General features: G+C 39.0%; 1 protein-coding gene across 1 annotated transcript; it reads right to left on the minus strand.

The window, feature by feature from the left end:
* Nucleotides 1-1,568: 1,568 nt before the first annotated feature.
* Trc8 (TRC8 ring finger protein) lies at nt 1,569-22,313 on the minus strand. The gene is made up of 2 exons (XM_074106991.1): nt 21,866-22,313; nt 1,569-5,129 (listed from the first exon to the last, which is right to left on the minus strand). The coding sequence occupies exons 1-2, from the start codon at nt 22,110-22,112 to the stop codon at nt 3,373-3,375; spliced, it is 2,004 nt and encodes a 667-aa protein (XP_073963092.1). The 5' UTR covers nt 22,113-22,313; the 3' UTR covers nt 1,569-3,372.
* Between the last annotated feature and the right edge of the window lie 860 nt (nt 22,314-23,173).

The following is a 23,173-nucleotide window of genomic DNA, read 5'->3' on the forward strand; positions in this document are numbered from 1 at the left end:
ATAATCTTTCTTCAGCTTTGTCATTTGGCTTTGCCCAATCCAATAGACATATCTCTTGCCAACACTTTAGAGCCTTTATTCCGCTCAATCGTATCTTTAACACGAGCGGTATTAAAGGTACGAATATCGTGTCGCAAGGATTTCGAAATTTGTCTATTCAGCATCATCGGGAGACTGCAGTCGAAGCGAGCGTCGTTAAGCCATAAGGTTACTCATACATACATAGGATATACTCCGGAGAACTTCCAAGTTCTACTGGTACGGTGAATCTTAAAGAAGAGAAGAAGAAAAATGTCCTGTTTAAGAAAATTATATTTGTCCGTGACAATTACAGCCGCTGCAAGGCGTCAATTAAAGCTTCATTGTCTATGTCTTAGCACGGAGGTAGCTACAGTTGATATGTTTCGTGCTTTTTTTTACATTTTATCTAATTTTGTTATAAAAAAATTATTTGAATTCTCCGCGCCGAAATCACGCCGAAAACACGCCGCCGCCGCCGATTTTTGACCGGCGCCCGCCGCCGTAGATTTTAGCATCGGCGCACACGTCTACACTGTAGTCGGCCGCATTCGGCGATCGACAGCTGCCACCGCTTTAATATGGCCGCCGCAGTAGACGGAAAGACTAATGTAAAGGCGACGATCGTTCGCCGAAGTAGTTTGAAACAAGTTTGGCGACCGCATTAGGTGAACAACAAAGTGTAAATTTCCGCTTAATTTTTAAAATATATGCTGCATGAGTCCCAGGAGTGGTGATAGTGTTGTTTGGGCTACTTCTCCGCTGATGGCATCGAGTGAGGGTTCTTTGACAGGAAACTATCGCTAGATGGCGTTAGTATCGCGAGATCCGTTTGACGCTTGCAATGGGGGCTATCGCGTGTGAATTCGCCGCTAGAGGCGCTAGTGTAGCGTGAGGTCTCCGAAATGTCAAATCTCATAGTTTTTGGGTGAGCTACGCGGGTTTATTTATAATTAGAATAATTTTGTGAATATTTTGCAATATCTGAAATTAATTATGGCAAATATGCGTTGCGGGGCAATGAATGTCTGTGTTTTGACACAGTTTTGTCTTTCGGAAACCTTTGTCCTCCCTTTTTTTCGAACAAAACGGGGACTATGCAACACTGTGGCATGCACGATATTTTTATGGTACGGTTTTAAGTTGTATTAAATATGATTTTAATCTAAACTTTGTTTTCACGCCCGTAATAACAGACTTTGAAAGCCATACTTAAAAACCTCACGCAACAGTGCGCCATCTAGTGAGACAAAAAACGATAGCCCTCATTGGCGCATTCAGTTATTTAATAAATGACAGACGTGACAACAATATCAAAGTTCTCAAACGGACCCTCAACGGATCTCACAATACTAGCACCAATAGTACCACAAAAACATTTATTTATGATCTGTTCTTCGAGACGGAAGGTCAAGGAATGCCAGATGGCAAATATGGAACTCCTGACCGGCGATGACAAATCAAGGAATCACGATTATTGTCACAAAAAGTTGATAAATTAAAAATAAGCGATATAATCTTCCATACGCATATATTTGTTCACGTTTCTATTTGGTTGGGTCAATAACTCTTTGGTGGTATGTATGGTAGGTAATAAATAATGTGCAAACACCGCAAACACATTCTCTAAATATCACTATCACGAGCGAAATTGACATTTTCCCGGACAGAAAGCAGTTTAGTCTTTATTCCTTGACTTACAAAATTTACGCTTACGAAATCTTTCTAAGCCCAAATAGGTTTTTGTGATGTGGTGAGGTACCTAGCGAATAGAATGAGACAAAGTTATTTTCACATAAACAATATTTGTATACATATAGACGTGTTTTCTACAGACTTATACACAGTTTTATGATTTAAATTCGGGTTTTGTTCCGCGTACCTTGATTTTAGAAATATCGAGCTTCTCTAAAATCAAGGTACGCGGACAAAAACCCATATTTAAATCATAAAATTAGTAATGACTGCGATAGTCCAAAACATTGTGTTATACACAGGTACTTATTACTTAGTGTAGGTATCTGTTATCTAGAAACATGAAATGAACACCAAAAAGTTTATCGGCCCCATACAGTTGTGACATTAATCCTTCAATAATTCAGGATGAGTAAGGGATTAAGATTGGTTTTTTGGAATCTTTTTGTATTTTTTATTTCAATTCCAAATTTTTACTTTTACGGTCATCCCGTAAAACCTAAATTGAAAATACAAATATTATATATTGATGCTTAAGTGGCTAAATAAGAAACAAACAAGCTGAGATATGTGGTGCATAGGGGAAATTCGTGTCTGTGCCGTTGACCAACAGTGGTGTAGCGGTATAGCACGCGGTACGGAATATCGAGGACCTGGGTTCGATTTCCAGTGTTGGTCTTATTTTTCTGGTTTTTCTGTGCATCTATATTTCAGTTTGTATTTTCAATTTGAGTAAGGGATATTTATTTATATTAGTTAGGTGCTGCCATCAGATTTTATATTTTGTTAATGTTTGTTCCTCTGTTGGTTTTATAACAATAAACTGGTAAATTTAAGTAGTACTTTTATTTTATTATCACGTTCAAGTTCAAGCAAAAGCTTAGGGCTGTTTGTAAATTACGTACAATATATAAGCTCTATCATAGATATCATGCAAAATTGATGGCATTACCTTTTCTCCATTTTGTGATCTACGCAATAAATACACAGCCCTTGGCAACTTAGTAATCTGATTTTTGTACTTCCTAGCAAACTAAAGACCAAAGACAGATTACTACTAAAATAAATGTTTATTTACAGTTTACCGTGAGAAATTACTATTTTTATATATCTTTTAAAATAGTTTCAATTATTAAAAGCTATTTCTAAACATTAAACTATTTACAAATAGCTTCATTAATCATGTAATATATATTTTTTGCCTTTCCAATGGTTTTTTTAGGTCGAGAGATGCACTTGCGTAATTTACACTTTAAAAATATAATTTATAGCTCCGCTGTACTCCGAGCCGATCACAAGTCGGCGAAAGAGACTCAAAGGATAGTAAGGTATAAATATCTTTCTCACTCAGACGCATATCTGCGTCTCTTTCGCCGGCCGCGGTCCCGGAGTGCAGCGGCGTCATTAAAGTACGCGAGGGAGACTCCGGCACGTCGCACGCACACAGACTTAACTAACGTCACTCCGCACGATTCCACAACAACACTCACACAGACAAAAATAGATTTTAGATCATGCCATTCTTTAAAATCACAGGTTCGTCCGTCTGATTATCAAAAACAATAACTTACTATACAAAATTAATTAAAATTACCACTCGTTTTTTTTATAAGTTTAAGGGTCGTATAAGTGATTGTCGTCGGCGTGGTCGTCCAGAAGTCACCTCACGCCCTCCCCAAGCAGTAGTTCTGGTTGCTCCTCCAACACCAGGTTCTGATTGTTCGTGTTCTCTTCAGAGCTGCCGTCCTTACTGGCGTCGTTGTCTATCCTGTACAGTATGTCGTGGCACAGCGGACACCGGTCCTGGACGTACAACCACTTCCGTAGACACACACCGTGGAAGTAGTGATTGCAACGCGTGATCTTTGCAGAGTGCATCTCTTGGTAGCAGATCGCGCAGACGTCGTCCAGTGTGTCCAACTGGTCGGCCGACGCCTCTCGGAGCGAGTTGATCTTATTCACGGCCGTCCGGCGCTTCATGAACACTGACCAGCCAGCGCGCGCCTCGCACCAGATGTTAAAGTAGGCGTGTATGCACATCATCACCGCACGGATCGCCCCTCCGGACTCGAACAACAGAATCCAAGCACCGTTGAAGAACAAGAATATACCGAAACAAAACTCGATCGTGTTCCCGAATGCTCGGATGTAGTACACGTAATCGTCCAACTGCTCCCAGAATGTACTTCTATAGGCGTCAATTAAGAATAATGAGTATATCATCAGACTCACCACCACTTTAACTATAACCTCTATGCTAAAAGCGCTCACGGCCAGCAGCCAGGTCGATATTGTGTGTTGCGACCACAGGTATACCAGCAACGATATCGGGAATATGATGAGGAACGCACAGACACCGAGCGCCCGGACGTGTCTATGCGTGCTCGGATTGTGCGACGCGCTCAGAGACATCAGCATAGGATTCACAATGTTATGCAAAAAGTGTAATAGCGCCGTGAATAACAGGCAGAAATTCCTGCACAACCTTATAAACCTCTTCTCTGGATTGAGGGAAGTCAATCCCGTCTGCAGAGCCAATATGTAGAAAAGTATCGCCGATACCGTCCCTATACTCTTGTCCTCCTCTTCGTCCGTCAAAAGGATCCACTGGAAAAAGTTACCGATGTAGTGGCAGAAAAATGAGATCACAGAGGTCATGCCGAGAACTGCCGTAATGGTCTCGCATCCCGTGACTAGCAATGACTTGGCCATGGAGGCAAGCGACTGCACGGCTAGTAGGGTGGAGACTCTTAAGCCTTCTTCGATGTCGTCGTCATAACTGTCCATTAGCAGGAGTATCGCGTGTTCGGCCACTCGGAGGACCCAGAACACTCGCAAAACACATGGGACGTTGAGGCGCATCCATTCAGTTTCTACGAGCGCTGAAAGTCCGTAGTTGCTCACGAAAAGTCTCCCATACTGGTACCCAGCGTATATGACATGTATGACATTATCGGCTGAAGACCAAAGTACGTATTTGACGAGAAAGAGCGGTAGCAACGTAGAGAAAACCGGTGAGTGGTGCAAGAGATTAGGCGGGACCGGTAACATCGCCAAAAACGAAGGTGCCATGAAGCTGACAGGGAGCAGCTTCTGTATCGGGGGATTTCTCGGTCCAAGATGTACATTTTTGAACAACAATGCAAGAGTGAACTGTATAGCGAAGTTTTGGATAACTAGTATGCTGGGTCCATCGAGATCGAGTAGGTTTTTAGTATTTAAGTTGAGAATGTCTTCAAGGATGCTGGAGGAGTGGTGAGGTGAGTCGGCCGCCAGGGTGAGGGCTTGGATCTGCTTGATGGCGGAGACGTTGGTCCAGTATGAGACGAAGACCAGCCCGACGGACATGAGGTACAGGTACACGATGAGTAGGTGCTTCGTGTACAGCACGAATATGCAAAGTGCTGACATACATCCTGGAAAGAGAGAAAATAAAATGATTAAACATTTTATGATTTTATAATAAAATTTCTTTAACTTGTTATACCTACACGCAATTAGCTTTTGCCGGGGGCCAATCTTGTGGGAACAATGCAATTTTCCGAGATAAAAACTATCCCATGTCCTTCCCAGGAATCCCAGGGTCTCTACTACCTATCTCTAACCTAAATTTCATAAAAAAAGGTTCAGCGGTTTAAAGTGTGAAGAGGTTACCGACAGTGTATTGTTGTAGTTTAATTTATTAAACTAACACACATGTAAATGAAAATTAGTCCAAAGTTCGTTCACCTGTTACAGTTGCTTGCTGTTAATGTGTGAGGTATTTTACCCCAGTTGTAGTTTATTCAAGTTAAAACAGTATAACAATTAAATATTAACCGTGAAAAAAAAAACGATAATTTTAGTAAAGGAATGTTTGCATTAGCATTCCACAAACAACATACGGAACATTCGAATAAGAGACCAATGTAAGACACTTTTTCAAATGTAAAAAAAAAACCGCAAAGCTGAGTGAGTACGTAAATAATGACGTGACGAAACTCAAGCGCACCTTTGCCCCGAAAACAGCAGCGTCATGAGTACGCTTCAAAATTTACATCGGTCTGATTAATATCTGAAAATTTATATCGGATATATATTTTTTATGTTAAATGTATAGGTGTGCAGTCCTGACGGTTCCAAAGGAGGACCACCGCAGTCCGCAAGGGCGGCATTATGCTGACCGTTATACGTATTTTTATTTGTTTATGTCACGAATAAATGTTGTCTTTCTCTCTTTAAATTATTTCGAGTGAAAGGAAAGGCTATTTCGAACAGAAATACAATATCCGATAAGTAAGCGATTGAGATTGAGAGAAATCGCGTGAGCATTGCCGGCCTTTAATTCGTTCAAGAATTACAGATTGTAGGTACTAAGGTAAGGTATGTTTCGTTTACTTGTCTTATAATATCAGAATTACTTCAATATAGTATTTCTGGTGTACTCAGCAAGTGGTAATTTTTAGCAGTCAATAATGAAAGCTCCTGAGTTTCCTGACTAAAAGTCGACATTCAAAAGACAAAAGATATATTCGTTATTGATTAGTCAACCATCAACGACATATATATTTATGTATATTTAACTAGCTGTTGCCCGCGACTCGCTATCTGAAAGGAATTCGTTTATCCCTATCCTTCTTTTTAAATTTTTCAACGAACAAAAACTTTCTTGACTTCATAATAACCAAAACATCATAATAACAAAAACCGTTCAGTAGTTTTTGGATCACCGCAAACATACGGAAAGATAGACGCGGCGGGGACTTTGTTTCATACTATATATTGATGAAGCGACGATTCGCGCAATATTCAACTTTGGCCTTAGCAAACTGCTTGAGTGCTGATGAGTTGTATGTTGAAAAGGTTACATTCTGATTGTTTTTTAAGCTGCTGTAATATTAAAAATATATATTTTTATGAATAAGTGAATAATTCAATCACAGTACCGTACCATAGTTCTTTTAAGTCGCTAAATTCTTGACAAAGTGGGCATGGTGGTTAAGGAACGGTAGCGAACCTTCATGTCATGACGACTTTCTTGGGAGTGGGAAAAACTGTGGTAGTTTTCCTTTGCCCACTCGCAGTGATGGACTATTCTCTACCTGCAGTGCTAGAACCCCGAGTTCGTAATTGGCAATAGAGTGAACTCTCACAACAGGGGTCTGAGAAATCTTCGTCGCCTTTCACAGCACCCACCATGTATGCAGCACAGAGCATTGTTAATACGCATATTAAAATAAAATTATCATGTATTATCAGTACCTAAGTCTCCATCTTCGACTCTTGCTTAAAAAGCGTGAATTCACAACCGCATTCGTTGACCACGAAAGTAACAGCAGGGCTACTACGAAACTCGAAACTCGAAGTTCGGGTCATGCGATCCCTCTCGCTCTCGTATTAAATAGTGCCAGAGGGACCGCACGACACGAACTTCGAGTTTCGAGTTTCATAGTAGCCCAGCAGGTCGGCTTCGCGCCGCTGTGATAGTGGTGATAAGCGAGGCCAAACATCAACAATACCGCAGCGTAACCGCGAGCTTCGGGTAGATAACGAACAGGATGTACATGTAATACATGTAATGTACCTTCAGCCAAATATGTGGTCGACCATCCTAAAGTTGATAATCGTTTGCATGTCATATAACAATAATGCCAATAGACGTGTCTGTCAGCTTGAAAGTTCGACTTTAGAGACATATTAGTTTGATAGGAACTTGTTTAAAAATTGATAGACCACTTATTTGGCTGATGGTACATTAAACAACAACGGAAGACGACGGAAGGGAAGTTACTAAGGGTAGGAAGTGAGGGAAGAGAATTTTCCCTCGCACGACTAAACTTTTTGGGAATTTTCTAGTAAATATAGGCTTCGCTCAATGAGCGAAGGTGCCCCTTAGTCCTTTAAAACATTGGGCGGTCCCCCACCGTACCGTATGGTACCGTATCCTACCCCAACACCGCTACTGTGTATACATACATATTTATGTCGTTGACCGTACATAAACCGACAAGTATGGAGTGCGACGAACTTGGAATCCGACGAGTTTGGAATCCAACAAACTTGGGACTCTGACGAAGAAGGAACCAATCATCAGGTGAAGGTCTTCGAGCACAACGACAGCTCAGGGTCGGTTAAAAGGAGCAGAGTTGTTTATCCACCCGCTCAAGTTTGACTGGGCTAACAATTTTCGCTCTTTTATACTCCAAGTGCCGGCTAAGCACCAGCAGATGTTTCTGCACTCTGACTTTTGGCCGGAAGGTGTGATGGTCTTTTTAGGGGAAGAAGGATAAAAGAACTAAGCAGTTGATTAATTTTTATCTTTTATTCTGATACTAGCCGTTACCTCGACTCCCTCCTGAGAGAATCTAGTATCTATTAAGATTTAGACAACACACAGTTCTGTGTGCTAAACGAAGAGTGACTTTATTGAGAATAAAGAAAGCTGTATACAGTAGTAGTTCATTCGTGTCTTCCATTCACCATAGCTAATATCTACTTATATTTTCGATATCATAAACAACACCCCACTATATCAAAATATCCAAGCATTATCAAAAACTAAACTACTTTGGCACTAGCCCCAACATAAACATAAACCTATAATGTTTAGTTGCACTAAGACTTTTAGTCAGCAGATCCGCAGGCATATCTGCTGTGGGCAAGTACAAAGTCTGAACTAACTTGTCAGCTACACTTTCCCTACAAAAATGGTAACGCACATCTATGTGCTTAGACCGCTTATGAAAGACAGGATTCGCCAGCAACTTCTGAGCACTTTGGTTGTCATTGTACAGAACAACAGCATACATGTGACCAGTTATTTCAAATTGTAAGTTTCTCAAATAAATTGCTTCTTTACAGGCTCAGAGATACCCATGTACTCAGCTCAGTACTGGACATGCAACTGTTTTTTTGCTTTTTACTCTCCCATGAGATAGCACCTCCAGACAACATAAAATTAAACCCTGTATAAGACCTCCTGTCTCCTACATTATGTGCCCAGTCAGCATCAACAAAGCCTTCAATTTCTGCTTTTCCATCTTTACTGTATTTCAAACAATAATGCTTTGTCTTTTTCAAATATCTAAGAATCCTCTTAGCATAGCACAAATGTTGCTCATTATATGAGTTATTAAACTGACTCATATAAGACAGAGCATACATTATGTCGGGCCTGGTCAATACTGCCAAATACATAAGGCTGCCTATCAGCTGCTGATAAGGAAATTCGCTTTTGCAATCGCTAGCTTTTCTAAATTTAATTTCTCCTCCATAGGAGTCTCAGCAACTTTGCTCTCAGTCATATTGAACCTATGCAACAATTGATCAATATAACTTTCCTGATCCAATGTTATTACATTATTCTGTTTATCAATGTTAACATTCATACCTAGGCACTGTTTGACCTGTCCTAGATCTTTTAGCTTGAACTGAGAAGAAAGTTCCTGCTTTATTCGCTTTGTTTCCTGCTCATCATTGGAAAACAAGAAAAATCATCGACATATAAAGCTATTATAGTCTTCAAACCATTACTACTGTTAACATACAAACAGGGTTCTAGTTTTGACTTGATATATCCACTCTGAACTAAACAATCATCTACCCTCCTGTACCATGCCCTTGAGGATTGCTTTAGGCCATAAATGGCACGCTTCAACTTAAGCACCTTGCCATCAGTATTACCACCAACAAAACCCTCAGGAATCTGCATGTAAATTGTTTCCTCAAGAAAACCGTTCAGGAAAGCAGTTGTTACATCTAAATGTGAGATATCAAACCCTAATCGCACAGCCAATGCAAATAAAAGTCTTAAAGTTGTGTATCTTACCACGGGCGAGAAGGTCTCCTCATAGTCCACACCCAGCTTTTGTGTAAAGCCCTTGGCCACTAACCTTGCTCGGTAACGCACATGGTTTTCACTATCATACTTCTTCTTAAGTACCCATTTGCATTTCACAATGCTAGCCTTATCTGGAACACTGACAAGTTCCCAAGCATCATTTTCTTCAAAGCTTTTCAACTCATCTGTCATTGCTTGCTTCCAGTGCGCTTTCTCTGGTCCTTGTAAAGCTTCTTGCAATGATAGCCCGCTAGCATCATCTATCTTGTCTGCTATGCAAATATTTGTAATGCCATATCTTTCTGGTGGACGTCTTTCTCTCTGTGGTCTTATCTTTATCGGAGTACTTGTGTTTTCTGATGTGTCAGCTGTCTCAAATTCAGTAAATTGGTCTCCTGATGAGTCTACCAGAGTACTGGACTGGTCTTCATAGTCATCCCCCACTGAATCTCGACTTATCTCCAACTCTTCTTTCTGATTTCCATTGGAGTCTGTCTTCTCCTGAACCTCAATAACACAATCAGAGTCATTAGTCTTCTCCATGATTATCACATCTCTGCTAATAAAGATAGATCTGGTTTCCAGGTCAAATACGCGATATCCTTTGACATTCTCTGGATAACCCAACAAGATACATTGACGAGACTTCTTGTCCCACTTGTGTCTCTTCTCCTTGGCAACATGTACCATCACTGTACTACCGAAGATTCTTAAGTGACTCAGATCTGGCTTGGTGTTGGTCCACACTTCATATGGTGTCTTTCCGTTTAATCCTGCTGCCACAGTTCTGTTCCGCAGGTAGACCGCAGTGTTCGCAGCCTCTGCCCAGAATTCCAAGCTTAAACCACCATCATACAGCAAGCATCGTGCCTTCTCAACCACTGATCTGTTCAATCTTTCGCATAAGCCGTTCTGTTCAGGACTGTAATTATTACTCCTCTGATGAATGATTCCACTCTCTTTCAGATAATCATCAAACTGGTTATTACAGAACTCCCGGCCATTGTCACTTCTTAAGATCTTAATCTTCTTGCCAAGCTGGTTTTCAACTTTTGCTTTGAATTCCTTGAAACACTTCAGAGCTTCACTCTTATTCTTAATGAAAAATATAAATGCCATACGACTGAAATCATCGACAAACAACAGGTAGTATCTTGATCCCCCGATGGATTCAACTTCCATGGGTCCACAAATGTCAGTGTGCACTATATTCAGCAGTGTATCACTTCTGTTGCCTTCATTGGGAAAAGGCAAGCGACATTGTTTCCCTTCACAACATACCTTGCATGGTGCCTTGCTTATATGGTCCACCTTTCCTTGTAGGTTAAATCCTTCCACTGCATTCTGCATTTTGTTCATATAAGCACTATTTACATGCCCCAGGCGGCGATGCCAGGTGTCAGCAGACGCGGCCATGGCAACAGTCGTATTTTCTGGCATGTTCAACTTGTAAACTCCATTCATCAATGAAGCTGTTGCAACAAGATCTCCCTTCTTGTTAAAAATCTTACAACTTTCATCATTGAACTCCACTTTGTTACCCTTGTTAATCAACTGACTTACTGATAACAAGTTTGTGGTTATATTCGGAACACACAATACGTCTTGAACAACGATGTCGTATTCGCTGTTGCTTCCTATTGTAGCAATCTGCACATCACCACTGCACAACACAGGAACGCTTTCCTTGTTTGCGACAACAATCTCCCGAATGGCCGGCTCATATGAACCATTTTTAATCCAACTTTCGTTAGCTGTCAGGTGAGCACTAGCTCCAGAATCGACATACCAGTCGTTTTTCTTAAAATTGCCACTCAAAAACACAGCACTGAATGCATTTGACGGTTTTCGCGTACTTTTCTTTAACGCCGAAGAACTATTTTCAACATTAGGACACTGATTGCGGTAATGCCCGGCTTGTTTACATCGAAAACATTTGACATTTTTCGAATTTGACATTGACGAATTGCCGCCATCATGCTTTTCGCCATAGACTTTCATTTTGTTCTTCTTATGTTGGTAATGCGAACTGGCAAATGCGCTTTCAATTTCATTCGTTCCGTTCTCGTTCAAATTCAAATTTGAATTTTTTTCTTCCATGTCAAGAAGTTTTGTTTTAATGGAGTCCGCCGAAATAGAAATCCCTGAATGCTCGATCGCCATGATCATAGGGGAATATTTCTCTGGCAATCCCGCTAATAAAAGCGAGCCAATCCATTCATCACTGATGTTAAAACCCGTTCTGCTCAATTTCTGGCCATTTTCTACAACATGAGTCACGTATGCCGTCATAGAACTGCAATTTTCGAGTCGTATCGAAATAAGATTTCGTAGTAGCGTAATCTTTCTTGCATAGCCGGAATCATCAAATAAATTTTTGAGTCTGTTCCATAATTGAGTCGTAGTTTTCACATCTTTGACATGAACAAATAAAGACGAATCGATAGTTAAAATCAACTTCGCTCTGGTTTTTTGATCTGCCGCAATTTCCTCTTTGTTAGGCTCTTCATCAATGAATTTTTGCACGCCCTCCAATACTAGGAAATTCTCTGCTGCGAAAACCCATTCGCTATAGTTGGCACGGCCCAATAACTTCGGCACGTTCGCAACATAATTAGCCGACATCTTCGTTATTCTGTCACAGATTACACACGAAAAACACAATTTTCGAACTAGTAATCTAATTCTTGACTAGCACTGAAATTACTTTACGGAGCATGGGTAGCCCATAACCTGAGAGAAATCTAGTATCTATTAAGATTTAGACAAACACACAGTTCTGCTGCTAAACGAAGAGTGACTTTATTGAGACATAAGAAAGCTGTATACAAGTAGTTCATTCGGTCTTCCATTCACCATAGCTAATATCTACTTATTTTGATATCATAAACAACACCTCCGCGTAGAATTCGGTTATCGCTATCCTGCGGGAACTATGCAATTTTCCGGGATAACAGCTATCCTATGTCCTTCTCCGGGACTCAAGCTATCTGTATACTGAATTTAATCTAAATCGGTTCAGCGGTTTAGACGTGATGAAGTAACAAACAAACAAACAGACTTACAAACTTTAGCATTTATTATATTAGAGGGATTGTATTATTAACTAGATTTTCGCGGCATCGCACGCATAACCATAAGATCCGGCAGTTAATATGAAATCCCCGGATTTTATTTAAATACTTAGGTATCTATAGGAATTCCCAAAGAATACTATTCCCATTCATTAATGTGTTCATTTAAAACCATACATGCTTAGCAAGTTAAATAAAAGCTTGTAAAAGCCCGAGATATCAGATAGCACCTCTTTAAAACCCCAATGATACTGCCATTCTCGCGAATTGTGCATCTTAAACTCTCGCAAGCGCGATGAGTGTGGGCGAAGTAGGTCGCCTTTCATATCGCACTCGGGGAAGACGCTTAGTTGCGACATTCCTAGTAATGGTAAAACTCGATAGATCAATGACCAGACGCAGCGTAAGTATAATTAAACAGAGTATACATACATGTATAAGGACGAGCGATAATAAACCGCGTTAAGGCGCGGCCACATGCAAATCGCTCGACGCTCGTTTCCAACGTCAAATCTGGTCACGTGACATTTAGCGATAAAGCTGAAAATGTTGAGCTTTATCGCTGAAAAAAAAAAACCATTAAATTTCGGCAAAAACACTGTTATTTTTTTAATTTACTCCAATTTATTTGATTTACCACTGCCACGACCGTTACTAAATGAGATTAAGAAATAAGCATCCAAGACCAAGATCATTCCTGCAAGCAGCCATCTTGTCGCTGCTGCTCGACGCGGCTACTTGACGCTACTTTTTTGAGTCGCGGGAAATTCAAAACCACATTCAAAATGGGGTCACGTGACCAGATTTATCGCTGCAAACGAGCGACGAGCGACTGCATGTGGCCGCAGCTTTAGCATGTTCAAGTTCATGGTTACCTTTCTGTGTCGTTTGTCGATAAACGCTTCCTTTATTTGAATGGTTTCGTTTGTAAGAGACAACCAAGCCTTACGAACTACGCAGTGCAAAACTCGCACTTCGTATCATGCCGTCCCGCTGACGCTTATGTTATTTAATACGAGAGAGAGTGGGAGGGACGGTACGATACGAACTTCGATTTTCTAATTTCGTAGCAGCCCCGCAGAGCTTACGAGACGTAGATAACGTAAAGGTGCTGATAAACTTGAGCATTCACTTTAACAGAAAACAGAACATCGAGCATTCGCCTTTTTGAATTTGTCGAACCGAACAACTAATCCGTACATAGAGCCAAACATTGCTACGAACATTTTTTTTCTGAGACTTGCTGTTAGCCTACATTAGCCGAACATTGACACGATCATTCTAGAGAAGGTTCTAGTAAATGCTTGTCAAAATTGTCATTATTCACGATAATGACGGACGGATGCGCGGCAAAAGGCCCGAAGAAACTATTTTAAGTATTTTACTGTCGTTTCGCTTGAATGCTCGCTAAAACGCTCCTGCTTATTTTGTGAGCTTTCTTTAAGTACCTGTAATTTAACATTCACTAGAATTTATCCATCTTTTATTAAAAAATTATACGTATATGATTCTGACACTGACAAATTCAATTATTAACTAACTTAATACCTAGGTGGTAGCATTATTTTATAAGGCAAACACAAACACGTCGTCAAGAGACGTCACTGGCATGGACCCCTACGCAGGCCGCATTACCTCTTTGTATAGCTATCCATATTCATTGCGCGAGATAACCGCCAGCTCTAGAGTCCCATTCATTAGAATGCTTACAAGTGAAAGCTCAAGTTAATCAGCACCTTAACGCTTTGCCTAGCCAGCCGAGTCCCTCTATAGTACGATCGCCGTATATACTGTACTAAAACTGCAATTTCCAAACACAGACGGAGTTTACATTCGCATTTATAATATTACTAGCTTTTGCCCGCGGCTCCGCCCGCGTGGTATTCGGTTATCGCGCGCTGTTCCCTCGGGAACTGTGGATTTTTCCGGGGTAAAAAGTAGCCTAGTCACTCTCGGGCCCATAAACTATCTATGCCAAAAATCACATCGATCCGTCGCTCCGTTACGGCGTGAAAGTCGGACAAACACACAAAGATACAAACACACTTTCGCATTTATAATATTAGTATGGATACTATGGATACATACAAGGAATTTCAGAAAGAAGTATGAATAGTAAAGAACGAATTTTAGAAATAAAATCTGATTAGTTAGGTGCAACGATAAGGTTTTTTTTTATGCGTGAGTCATAATAAGATAATAATATACTCAGCGGCACAAAATTTGGCTCACTCTACTTACAAAATTACCTATTTCTGCATACATTTGAGGGCCAGATCTTTTGCCGCTCAGTATATTTTCACTCATCATGCTCGTAAACTTATGTATTTTATTTTTGTTGAATATAGGCGTCATAAAATTACTTTTTCACTTTTTATGCTCGTAAAGTTCATGTTTATGCTGGATCTAGGCGATATAAAATGACTTTTTATGCTCTTAAGACCAAGGGTAATCATATGATATATGCATTGACTGGTTGACTTTAACGACCAAAAGAAGTGAGATCTAAATGGGTGCCAAGTTCAATGGTCAGTCCTGAAATTTATTTAGGTATAACAAATCTTAATATATAATAAAGAACCCCTATTTCCCTTGGTCACGGCATCACGCGTGAACGGCTGGAGCGATTTCGCTAGTTCTTTTTTTGTTGTGTTTTCTATTGTCAGGAGAAGGTTCTTAAAAAAGAAGATTTAGAAAATTAAAAAAAAACTACACCGGGGGCGAAGCCGCGGGCACCTGCTAGTTAACAATATAAAATATTTCATAACGTTACTGTCTATCAGTCTATCTAATTTCCTCGCAATCAAAGTGAAAACCAGAGCTCGCCTGCGGCTCGGGTAGATATAAACGTCTGGGGTGAAATAAATAAATAAATAATAAATATCACGGGACAATTCACACCAATTGTCCTAGTCCCAAAGTAAGTTTAGCAAAGCTTGTGTTATGGGTACTAAGCAATGGATAAATATAATTATATAGATAGATACATACTTAAATACATAATAAACACCCAAGACCCGAGAACAAACATTCGTATTTTTCATACAAATATCTGCCCCAACCCGGGACCTCAAGCTTCGTAGTCAGGTTCTCTAACCACTAGGCCATCTGGTCGTCTAAAATGACTCGTTTTATCTATTTGTACAATTTACTAGTAATTCTTGATAATCTTTTAAACAATAAGTAAGTACAAGATGACATAACCAGTTATCTAGACAAATTAAATTTATTTGACCTGTTAAATGTTCCCTAAAATAAATGGTGTAGTGTAGATAACGAATTAAAATATTTAAGCTATTTTATCAAGGTCTTCACAAGACAACACAGTTGAAATAGACTAATATGTTAAACAAACTGACCTCATATTAAACCGAGTTAAAATGCTAATCGGTTTCCTTATTTTGTTAAAAAAATAAAAATACTATCAAATTCGTCACTTCCCATTCTTGTGGTAGATAAAATAATTATTTTGGCGAAGTTATTAGCACAATTTGCATTGCGTAGGAAACAGGTGGCGCGTAGCACGTGAATTATCATTGGTTCTAACTCAGTTTTTCGAGGCTAATAGAAGTACAGTCACCTGCGTCACCTGCTTAATATCTGCCACAGCTGAGCGTGCCACAAAAGGCTTTTATGCAAAAACAAATACCTATTAAACATTTCTTTATACTAACTCGATGCATAAAAATAATCTTATTCAGTTAAATTAATTGAATAAAAATAGACACAGTTCGCGGAAAAAGGAACTGTCTGCTTTTTCAAGGTTTTTTTTTTAATATAAGAGGGTTATTTTATTAATAGAGTTACGACCACTTACACGGTTTAGTCACGGTTTAGGGTTAGAGAAGTCTACGTTAACCCGAAACTTTAAATTCCAGTGTCACCACCTCGATGAATGGCGGTCCACCAGTCCACCACTGTACGTTTCCTGCGGCACTTTCTGCCACGTAGTGATATTGTGGAATCAACTTCCTTCAGCATTGTGACATCAGGGCTTTCAAGGGCTTATACTTCCTTTAAAGGCCGGGCACAGATCAGGGACTCTCCTTGAGTTGTTGGTATTCATGGGTGGTGGTGACTATTTCCTATCAGACGACCCGCTTGCTCGTTTTCCTCCCTCTCATAATAATAATAGAGATGAAAAATATAGTGGTTTGGCCAGATACCGGATATTCGGCCTAGTTTTACGTACAATTAAATTAAGCTAATTCGAACATGCGCATGACACTCCGTGCAGGTTGCAACTTGTAGAGTATAATTAATTAACTTAGGGGCTGTTTCATCACCAATTCATTAATTTTAGCTGACGGATAAATATGATGTCGTTTCTGTTTGTTTTGTTTTAATAGACGCGAGACGGTATCACATTTATCCATCAGTTAAAATTAATTAATGGGTGGTGAAACAACCCCTTAGATTAATAAACTGATGTCAATAATTGATAAATTCATAAATAAATACAATAATTGATAAATTCATAAACATCGAGACGAATTTTGTTGTAACTAAATCATTCTTTATCGGACTCCGATTCGTATGAAGTGTTACATTATTGTGGCAAGGGGTTTCGTCTCGATGTTTTAGAATGCATGGAGATAATTAGATACAACAGTATGGGGTCTATTATTATGAGCAGGTACATTTAGTTTCATCTCCCTTGCTACGGCTTGGATCTAATTTCAGCAATGGTAGTTAATAAAACATGCCTTGACAGTAAATAAATAAAAATCAAGGTAGTTTTGAAGGACGGTTAAAAAATTTATTAATAATTTGTGGGTAGTTTTGTTTTGTTTCATAAAACGTATGTGGGTACTTGGGGAGTTACAGTGACAAGTTAAAACGGTGGTTGTGGTTCGTTAGTATAACAACTGGTAGCATGGTGTACGGTTGTGTCACTCTGAAGATGAGCTCTGTTTGAGTTCGAAACGCGTCAGTGTAGTGTGGTGGTGGTGATAGATGGGTTTGTGTGATTTGTGTGTGTTCTTACAGTGTGGAGGTGGAGGAACTGCATGAACACGCATATTTTGCATAAGCTTAGCTATCGTAAGGTCGCGGGTGAGCAAGGAAATTATTTTAGTTCATTGAACTATTTTGCATCAAATAAGAACTAGACGATCTGTTTTGCGTGAGCATTTGTAAGGTAATATATCCAGAATATCTATAATTTTAAAATAGTTATAATTTTATTAGTGCCCAATTAACGGCGTTTTGATGGAGTATTATACAATATAAATTGTTTATAGCTAATCGACTTCTGTAAAGCAAAAAATTTATATTTTATTTAGATAGGGTTCAAAAAGCCGTGGTGGCCGAGTGGTTTGACCTATGGCCTCTGAAGCAGAGGATCGTGGGTTCAAATCCCGGCTCGCACCTCTGAGTTTTTCGGAATTCATGTGCGAAATTACGTTTTAAATTTACCACGAGCTTAACGGTGAAGGAAAACATCGTGAGGAAACCTGGACAAACCTGCGAAGCAATTCAATGGTGTGTGTGAAGTTCCCAATCCGCACTGGGCCCGCGTGGGAACTACGGCCCGAGCCCTCTCATTCCGAGAGGAGGCCTGTGCCCAGCAGTGGGACATATATAGGCTGGGATAAGGCTTCAAAATGTATGACTAGACGAACTCTTTTGCATTGGGGCTCGTATAATATTTAATACGAGACTGAGAGGGACGATACGATACAAACTTCGATATTCGAATTTCGGAGAACGCCCTCTAGTTGAAACGCAGCCCAAACCCATGTAAGACATGTTTACTGTGGGATTCATGCAGATGAGGAATACCTGTCGTTTAAATAAATTATACATCTCACAGCATTGGCTCTTTTACTTTCCGGTTTTTTGTTATTGTCCTCATTAATTCGTTTCGTTTTGTGATGGTATTTAGTATTTTGGTGTAGGTTAGATTAAAACGCATCACAAAATTACCGAGAATTGGAATACTTAGGTATAATATCCAGCTCCAGTTTTAGTTCCCGTTGTTATCCGTCGATAGTTGGAATAGAAAAAAAACCTTTGGCGTTTAGGTTTTTCCTATGGACTCTAGATCTCTAGAGCAAGGAAAACCGTCGTTCCTACTGAATACCTATTATAATTGTACAAGAGTGAAGACTGACTGACTGATTGTTGATTTGTCCTTTCTTTTTTTACACAGAAGGCAACGAACCAAGCGACGGAATGGCGAGTTTTTCTGATTCTTTACAGTTTACAGACGCCATTTTTTTTTAATCAACAGAAAAATAATAATAACAAATAACAGAATAAGAATAATAATAACGAATAACAGAAAAATCAAAAAGTACAGGTGGGGCAAAGGTTCAAAATGATGTTGGTAAGTAGGTATACTTAACTTGTAAAAATAATTGATGAAAATCGTAAAGTGATATCAAAAATCGGAAACATTCAGAGTAACCATTTATATACCAGGAAAATGCTTCCCATAGACAGAGTATAGATAGTATCAACTACTCTAAAGTAGAATAAAAAAGGCTGCCCACCCCCCACACCTATTAAAGCCATAATTAATGGACATTCATATTATTAATTGAGTAATTATATGATGTGGACACAGGAACCTTGAAAATGGAATACAATCAATACTTTATAGTCACTATTTCTTTCCATGAAACTGCAAATAATAATGGTAGAAAGAGAGGTTTCATGTTTTCAACAGTAATCTAGGAGAGAGAGAGAAACATGTATTTACACAAGTTTTTGTACATGTATAAATTTATTTCAGGGATCTCGGAAATGGCTCTAACAACTGACGAAATTTGCTATGTGTGGGGGCTTTCCAGGGCAAACAGAAATACGTATGCGTATGTGTATGTACGTACGTATATAAATGGCTATCCCACAGGAACTATGCCATTTCCCTGGATGAAAACTACTCTTAAGTCTTTCCCAGGATCTTAAACAATCTTCTTTTATAGATTTGTGTCTTATATTATTTAAAGCAATGTATTGTAGCTTTCACTATCTATTTTAATTTTTAAACTCACTTTTTGTCTGTCCCTGACTGAATGCTCCTCTCATCCACTCAAAGTTTGACTGGTAGAGGTCCCTTAAAGGGATAAGTTCGAATTTGTACATATATTTCATTGATTGACATCTGTTTGTTTACTTATTTTGTACAATAAAGAGTTTACATACATACATACATCTTCATACCAAATTTCATCAAAATCGGGTCATCATTTTAATTAAAGAATAGGTAAATGTCCATAACTGTGCATTATATTAACATGATAATTAGATCAAATACAGGTTAAATTTAGCTGATTAAAAAGTGTTTTTTTACCCAACTGGCTGAAGGAGGGTTATTTAAAACTCTTTTTTATGTCACTAACATACTCTTATCAACCTATATACTTGTCAATGAACTAACAGAATTTCCTTGCTCACCCGCAACCTTACGATAGTTAAGCTTATGCAAAATATGCGTGTTCATGCAGTTCCTCCACCTCCACACTGTAAGAACACACACAAATCACACAAACCCATCTATCACCACCACCACACTACACTGACGCGTTTCGAACTCAACCAGAGCTCATCTTCAGAGTGACACAACCGTACACCATGCTACCAGTTGTTAGACCCAACAACAACAACAAACACACAGCTAACAACTGGTAGCATGGTGTACAGTTGTGTCACTCTGAAGATGAGCTCTGGTTGAGTTCGAAACGCGTCAGTGTAGTGTGGTGGTGGTGATAGATGGGTTTGTGTGATTTGTGTGTGTTCTTACAGTGTGGAGGTGGAGGAACTGCATGAACATGCATATTTTGCATAAGCTTAGCTATCGTAAGGTCGCGGGCGAGCAAGGAAATTCTTTTAGTTCATTGATATGGACCTCCGCAAAGTAACGCCAGATTCAATAAATTATTCTATATACTTGTATCAAACTTGCCAACACTAAACAGCTTATCGCGGGATGACAAGCAAAACTCACTAATATTACTGTCACTGCTCTTTAAAAAGTCGTATCTAGTTAGTAATTTACTGAGATACAAACTTTGGTGTAAGTAGGTATTTGGTACTTAGTGACTTTTGCTTGTCACCCGACGATATTTAAAAATGCATATTAAATTCAAATTTAAACAAGCTGAAACTACAAACAGGACATGGGTTACCCAAAAAATTTATATGTTTAATCAACTACCAAAATAGGAATTACTTTATTTTTTTAAACAATGAAATCAGCAAGTCAAAGGTCCACAAATTAAATTATTTTGATCCATTCAAAGGTTTATTTAGACAAGAACTGGTTCTTGCTAGATGAAAATTATCATACGTAGTATTGATGTGAGACAGTAGCAATAATAATAATAATAAACATATATGTCAACTGTTAAAGCAATTCAATGCAATGTCATAATAAATTGTGGTCTTTATGAAACATTCATCAAATTACAATTTATGTATGGTGAATTGTGAATAATATGATTTATTTATAAATTTTAAAATATCTGTCTGCTTCAAAACAGTTTATTTACAACAAACAGTACCATTAAACATAACTAGAATAACAGCATGGCTGGAAGAAGCATGATAAGTACATCATGTTACTGCCGTTGTGTCACCTTGCAGCCAGTTTTTTTTCCTATTTTTTTTTAGGCTTAAGTGCACCTGTGTGACTATGCCAGCCTCATTGAAAGACTCAATGTCCACATTCATCAAACACTCCTATTGTGATGTCCAGATTATCTGGCTGCAAAGGAGTGCTTGATGAACCTGTAAATTCGTACTGCATCTTCCGATACCGGACAATTTAAAATAATATTCGCTGCACCATTGAACAGGTCCAAATCAGTCAAATACCTCTCGCGGATATCCTTAGTCAATACACACTCTACCAAAAAATGTATTAAATCCTCAATCTTATTACAATCCGTGCACATGGGGGATTGAACTACTTTCATCATATTTAAAAATTGATTCAATGGAACATGACCTGACCGCACTCGAAATGCCCACACAAGTAAATCCCTGGGGAGGCTGGCACAATCGAACCAGTGCACCCTGAAAATTTTGTTCTGTATTGTGTTATACCAGATAGCCAAAGTTAAACTAACCCATACAGCACTCCGTAAGACATTAAGCAACAAAAATGATTACAAAAACCAACAATTGAATCACATTGCATTGCACCTTCAGAACAAACATCTTATGACATTGAACCTATGTTGAGAAACTAAAATGAAAGGACACTGGCTGTTGCAAAGTTCAAGCTCGTCAAATGAAAAAAATTGCTTACCTAAGCAGCAGACGAGGAACTTCATAAGCGTGAAGACGAAGGCATTGTAAAAGTTGGCGTCGTAATAATTCCCATCGGAGTCTGAAACATCGACGTGGTCCAACGTCACGTTGCTCAGGATTGACACCTCGTCGCCTCCCGACACGGGCAGTCCCAGGCTGATCTTCAAAAACTCATCCACCACAAACAGTGGCGGCACTCGCAACAACACCTCCACAAGAGCCAGAGCTCTCGACCTCAACGACATTATTCATTTATGAAGCCTTCACACACTAACACTGACGATCAAATCCCACCAACCGATACGAACGTTACGCACCGTACACCACTTTGTGGTTTTCATGCGGCCCCTGTATTTTTTATTTAATATTTGAATCACGTAATTATTAAGAAAATATGACTGAAATTTTTGCGACAATTAAAAAGTTGACATTTACGAATTTTGAAATTGCCATATTTCAAAGAAAAACACGATGTGTTGCTATATATAAAAATACGTTTTCCAAATAATATAAAGGAGCAATATAATACTTTTTGCATGGCCAAAATTTAAAAAAATAGGCGAAACGGCGAAACAAAATTTCCAAATCGAATATGAAATTGCACGTTGATTGTTGCGTGATTGTTGCATTACAATTTTTTGTTTGTCATCTTTGTGCTGCCATCTATTTAAATTCATTGGAACTAGGTATGTGCCTACAAAACCAACGAAGGAATAAAATAAAATAATTTATGAAGCAATAAATGATATAAAGAGCGACGAGCATGACGATGATTTTTGATGAATTGTACATACACTCCGTGAGCTCTTAAAAAAAAACCTTCGGATTTTAGAAGTATACTTCGGGTATTGACGATGACACGCGATCGTGATATGCGGTTCTGTTCTGTTATATTAACTTGCAAAACTTTTCGAAGTTACCATAAAAAGTTATGTAAAGAATAACCATCAGTACAAAATAAACCTTACTGTTTTTTTTTATTCGCCTGGAAGGTAAACGAGTAAGTGGGCCTCCTATGGGCGACCCACCACTACCACCGTAAGAGATCACCACCGCCCATAAACATCTGCAACATCTAGAGGCCTAAGATGGAATACCTCAAGTGCCAGTAATTTCACCGGCTGTCTTACTCTCCACGCCGAAACACAACAGTGCAAGCACTGCTGCTTCACGGCAGGATTAACGAGCAAGAATAAGAATATTACGTCTATTTATCTTTTTCTAATTTTATTACAATATGACTTTTTGTCATGATACATACATACAAATAAAACAAAAACAGCATTTTCGAATTCTTCCATCGCTT

Source organism: Choristoneura fumiferana, chromosome 25 (assembly GCF_025370935.1).
Source record: "Choristoneura fumiferana chromosome 25, NRCan_CFum_1, whole genome shotgun sequence".
Taxonomy (NCBI): domain Eukaryota; kingdom Metazoa; phylum Arthropoda; class Insecta; order Lepidoptera; family Tortricidae; genus Choristoneura; species Choristoneura fumiferana.

What these genes read in the sequence shown, in the direction of transcription:
- Trc8 (XM_074106991.1), bottom strand. Translation starts at nt 22,112, where the DNA reads ATGTCGTTGAGGTCGAGAGCTCTGGCTCTTGTGGAGGTGTTGTTGCGA. An exon ending in GTTCCTCGTCTGCTGCTTAG is followed by an intron (nt 5,130 to 21,865) that starts GTAAGCAATTTT and finishes CTCTCTTTCCAG; the next exon opens with GATGTATGTCAGCACTTTGC.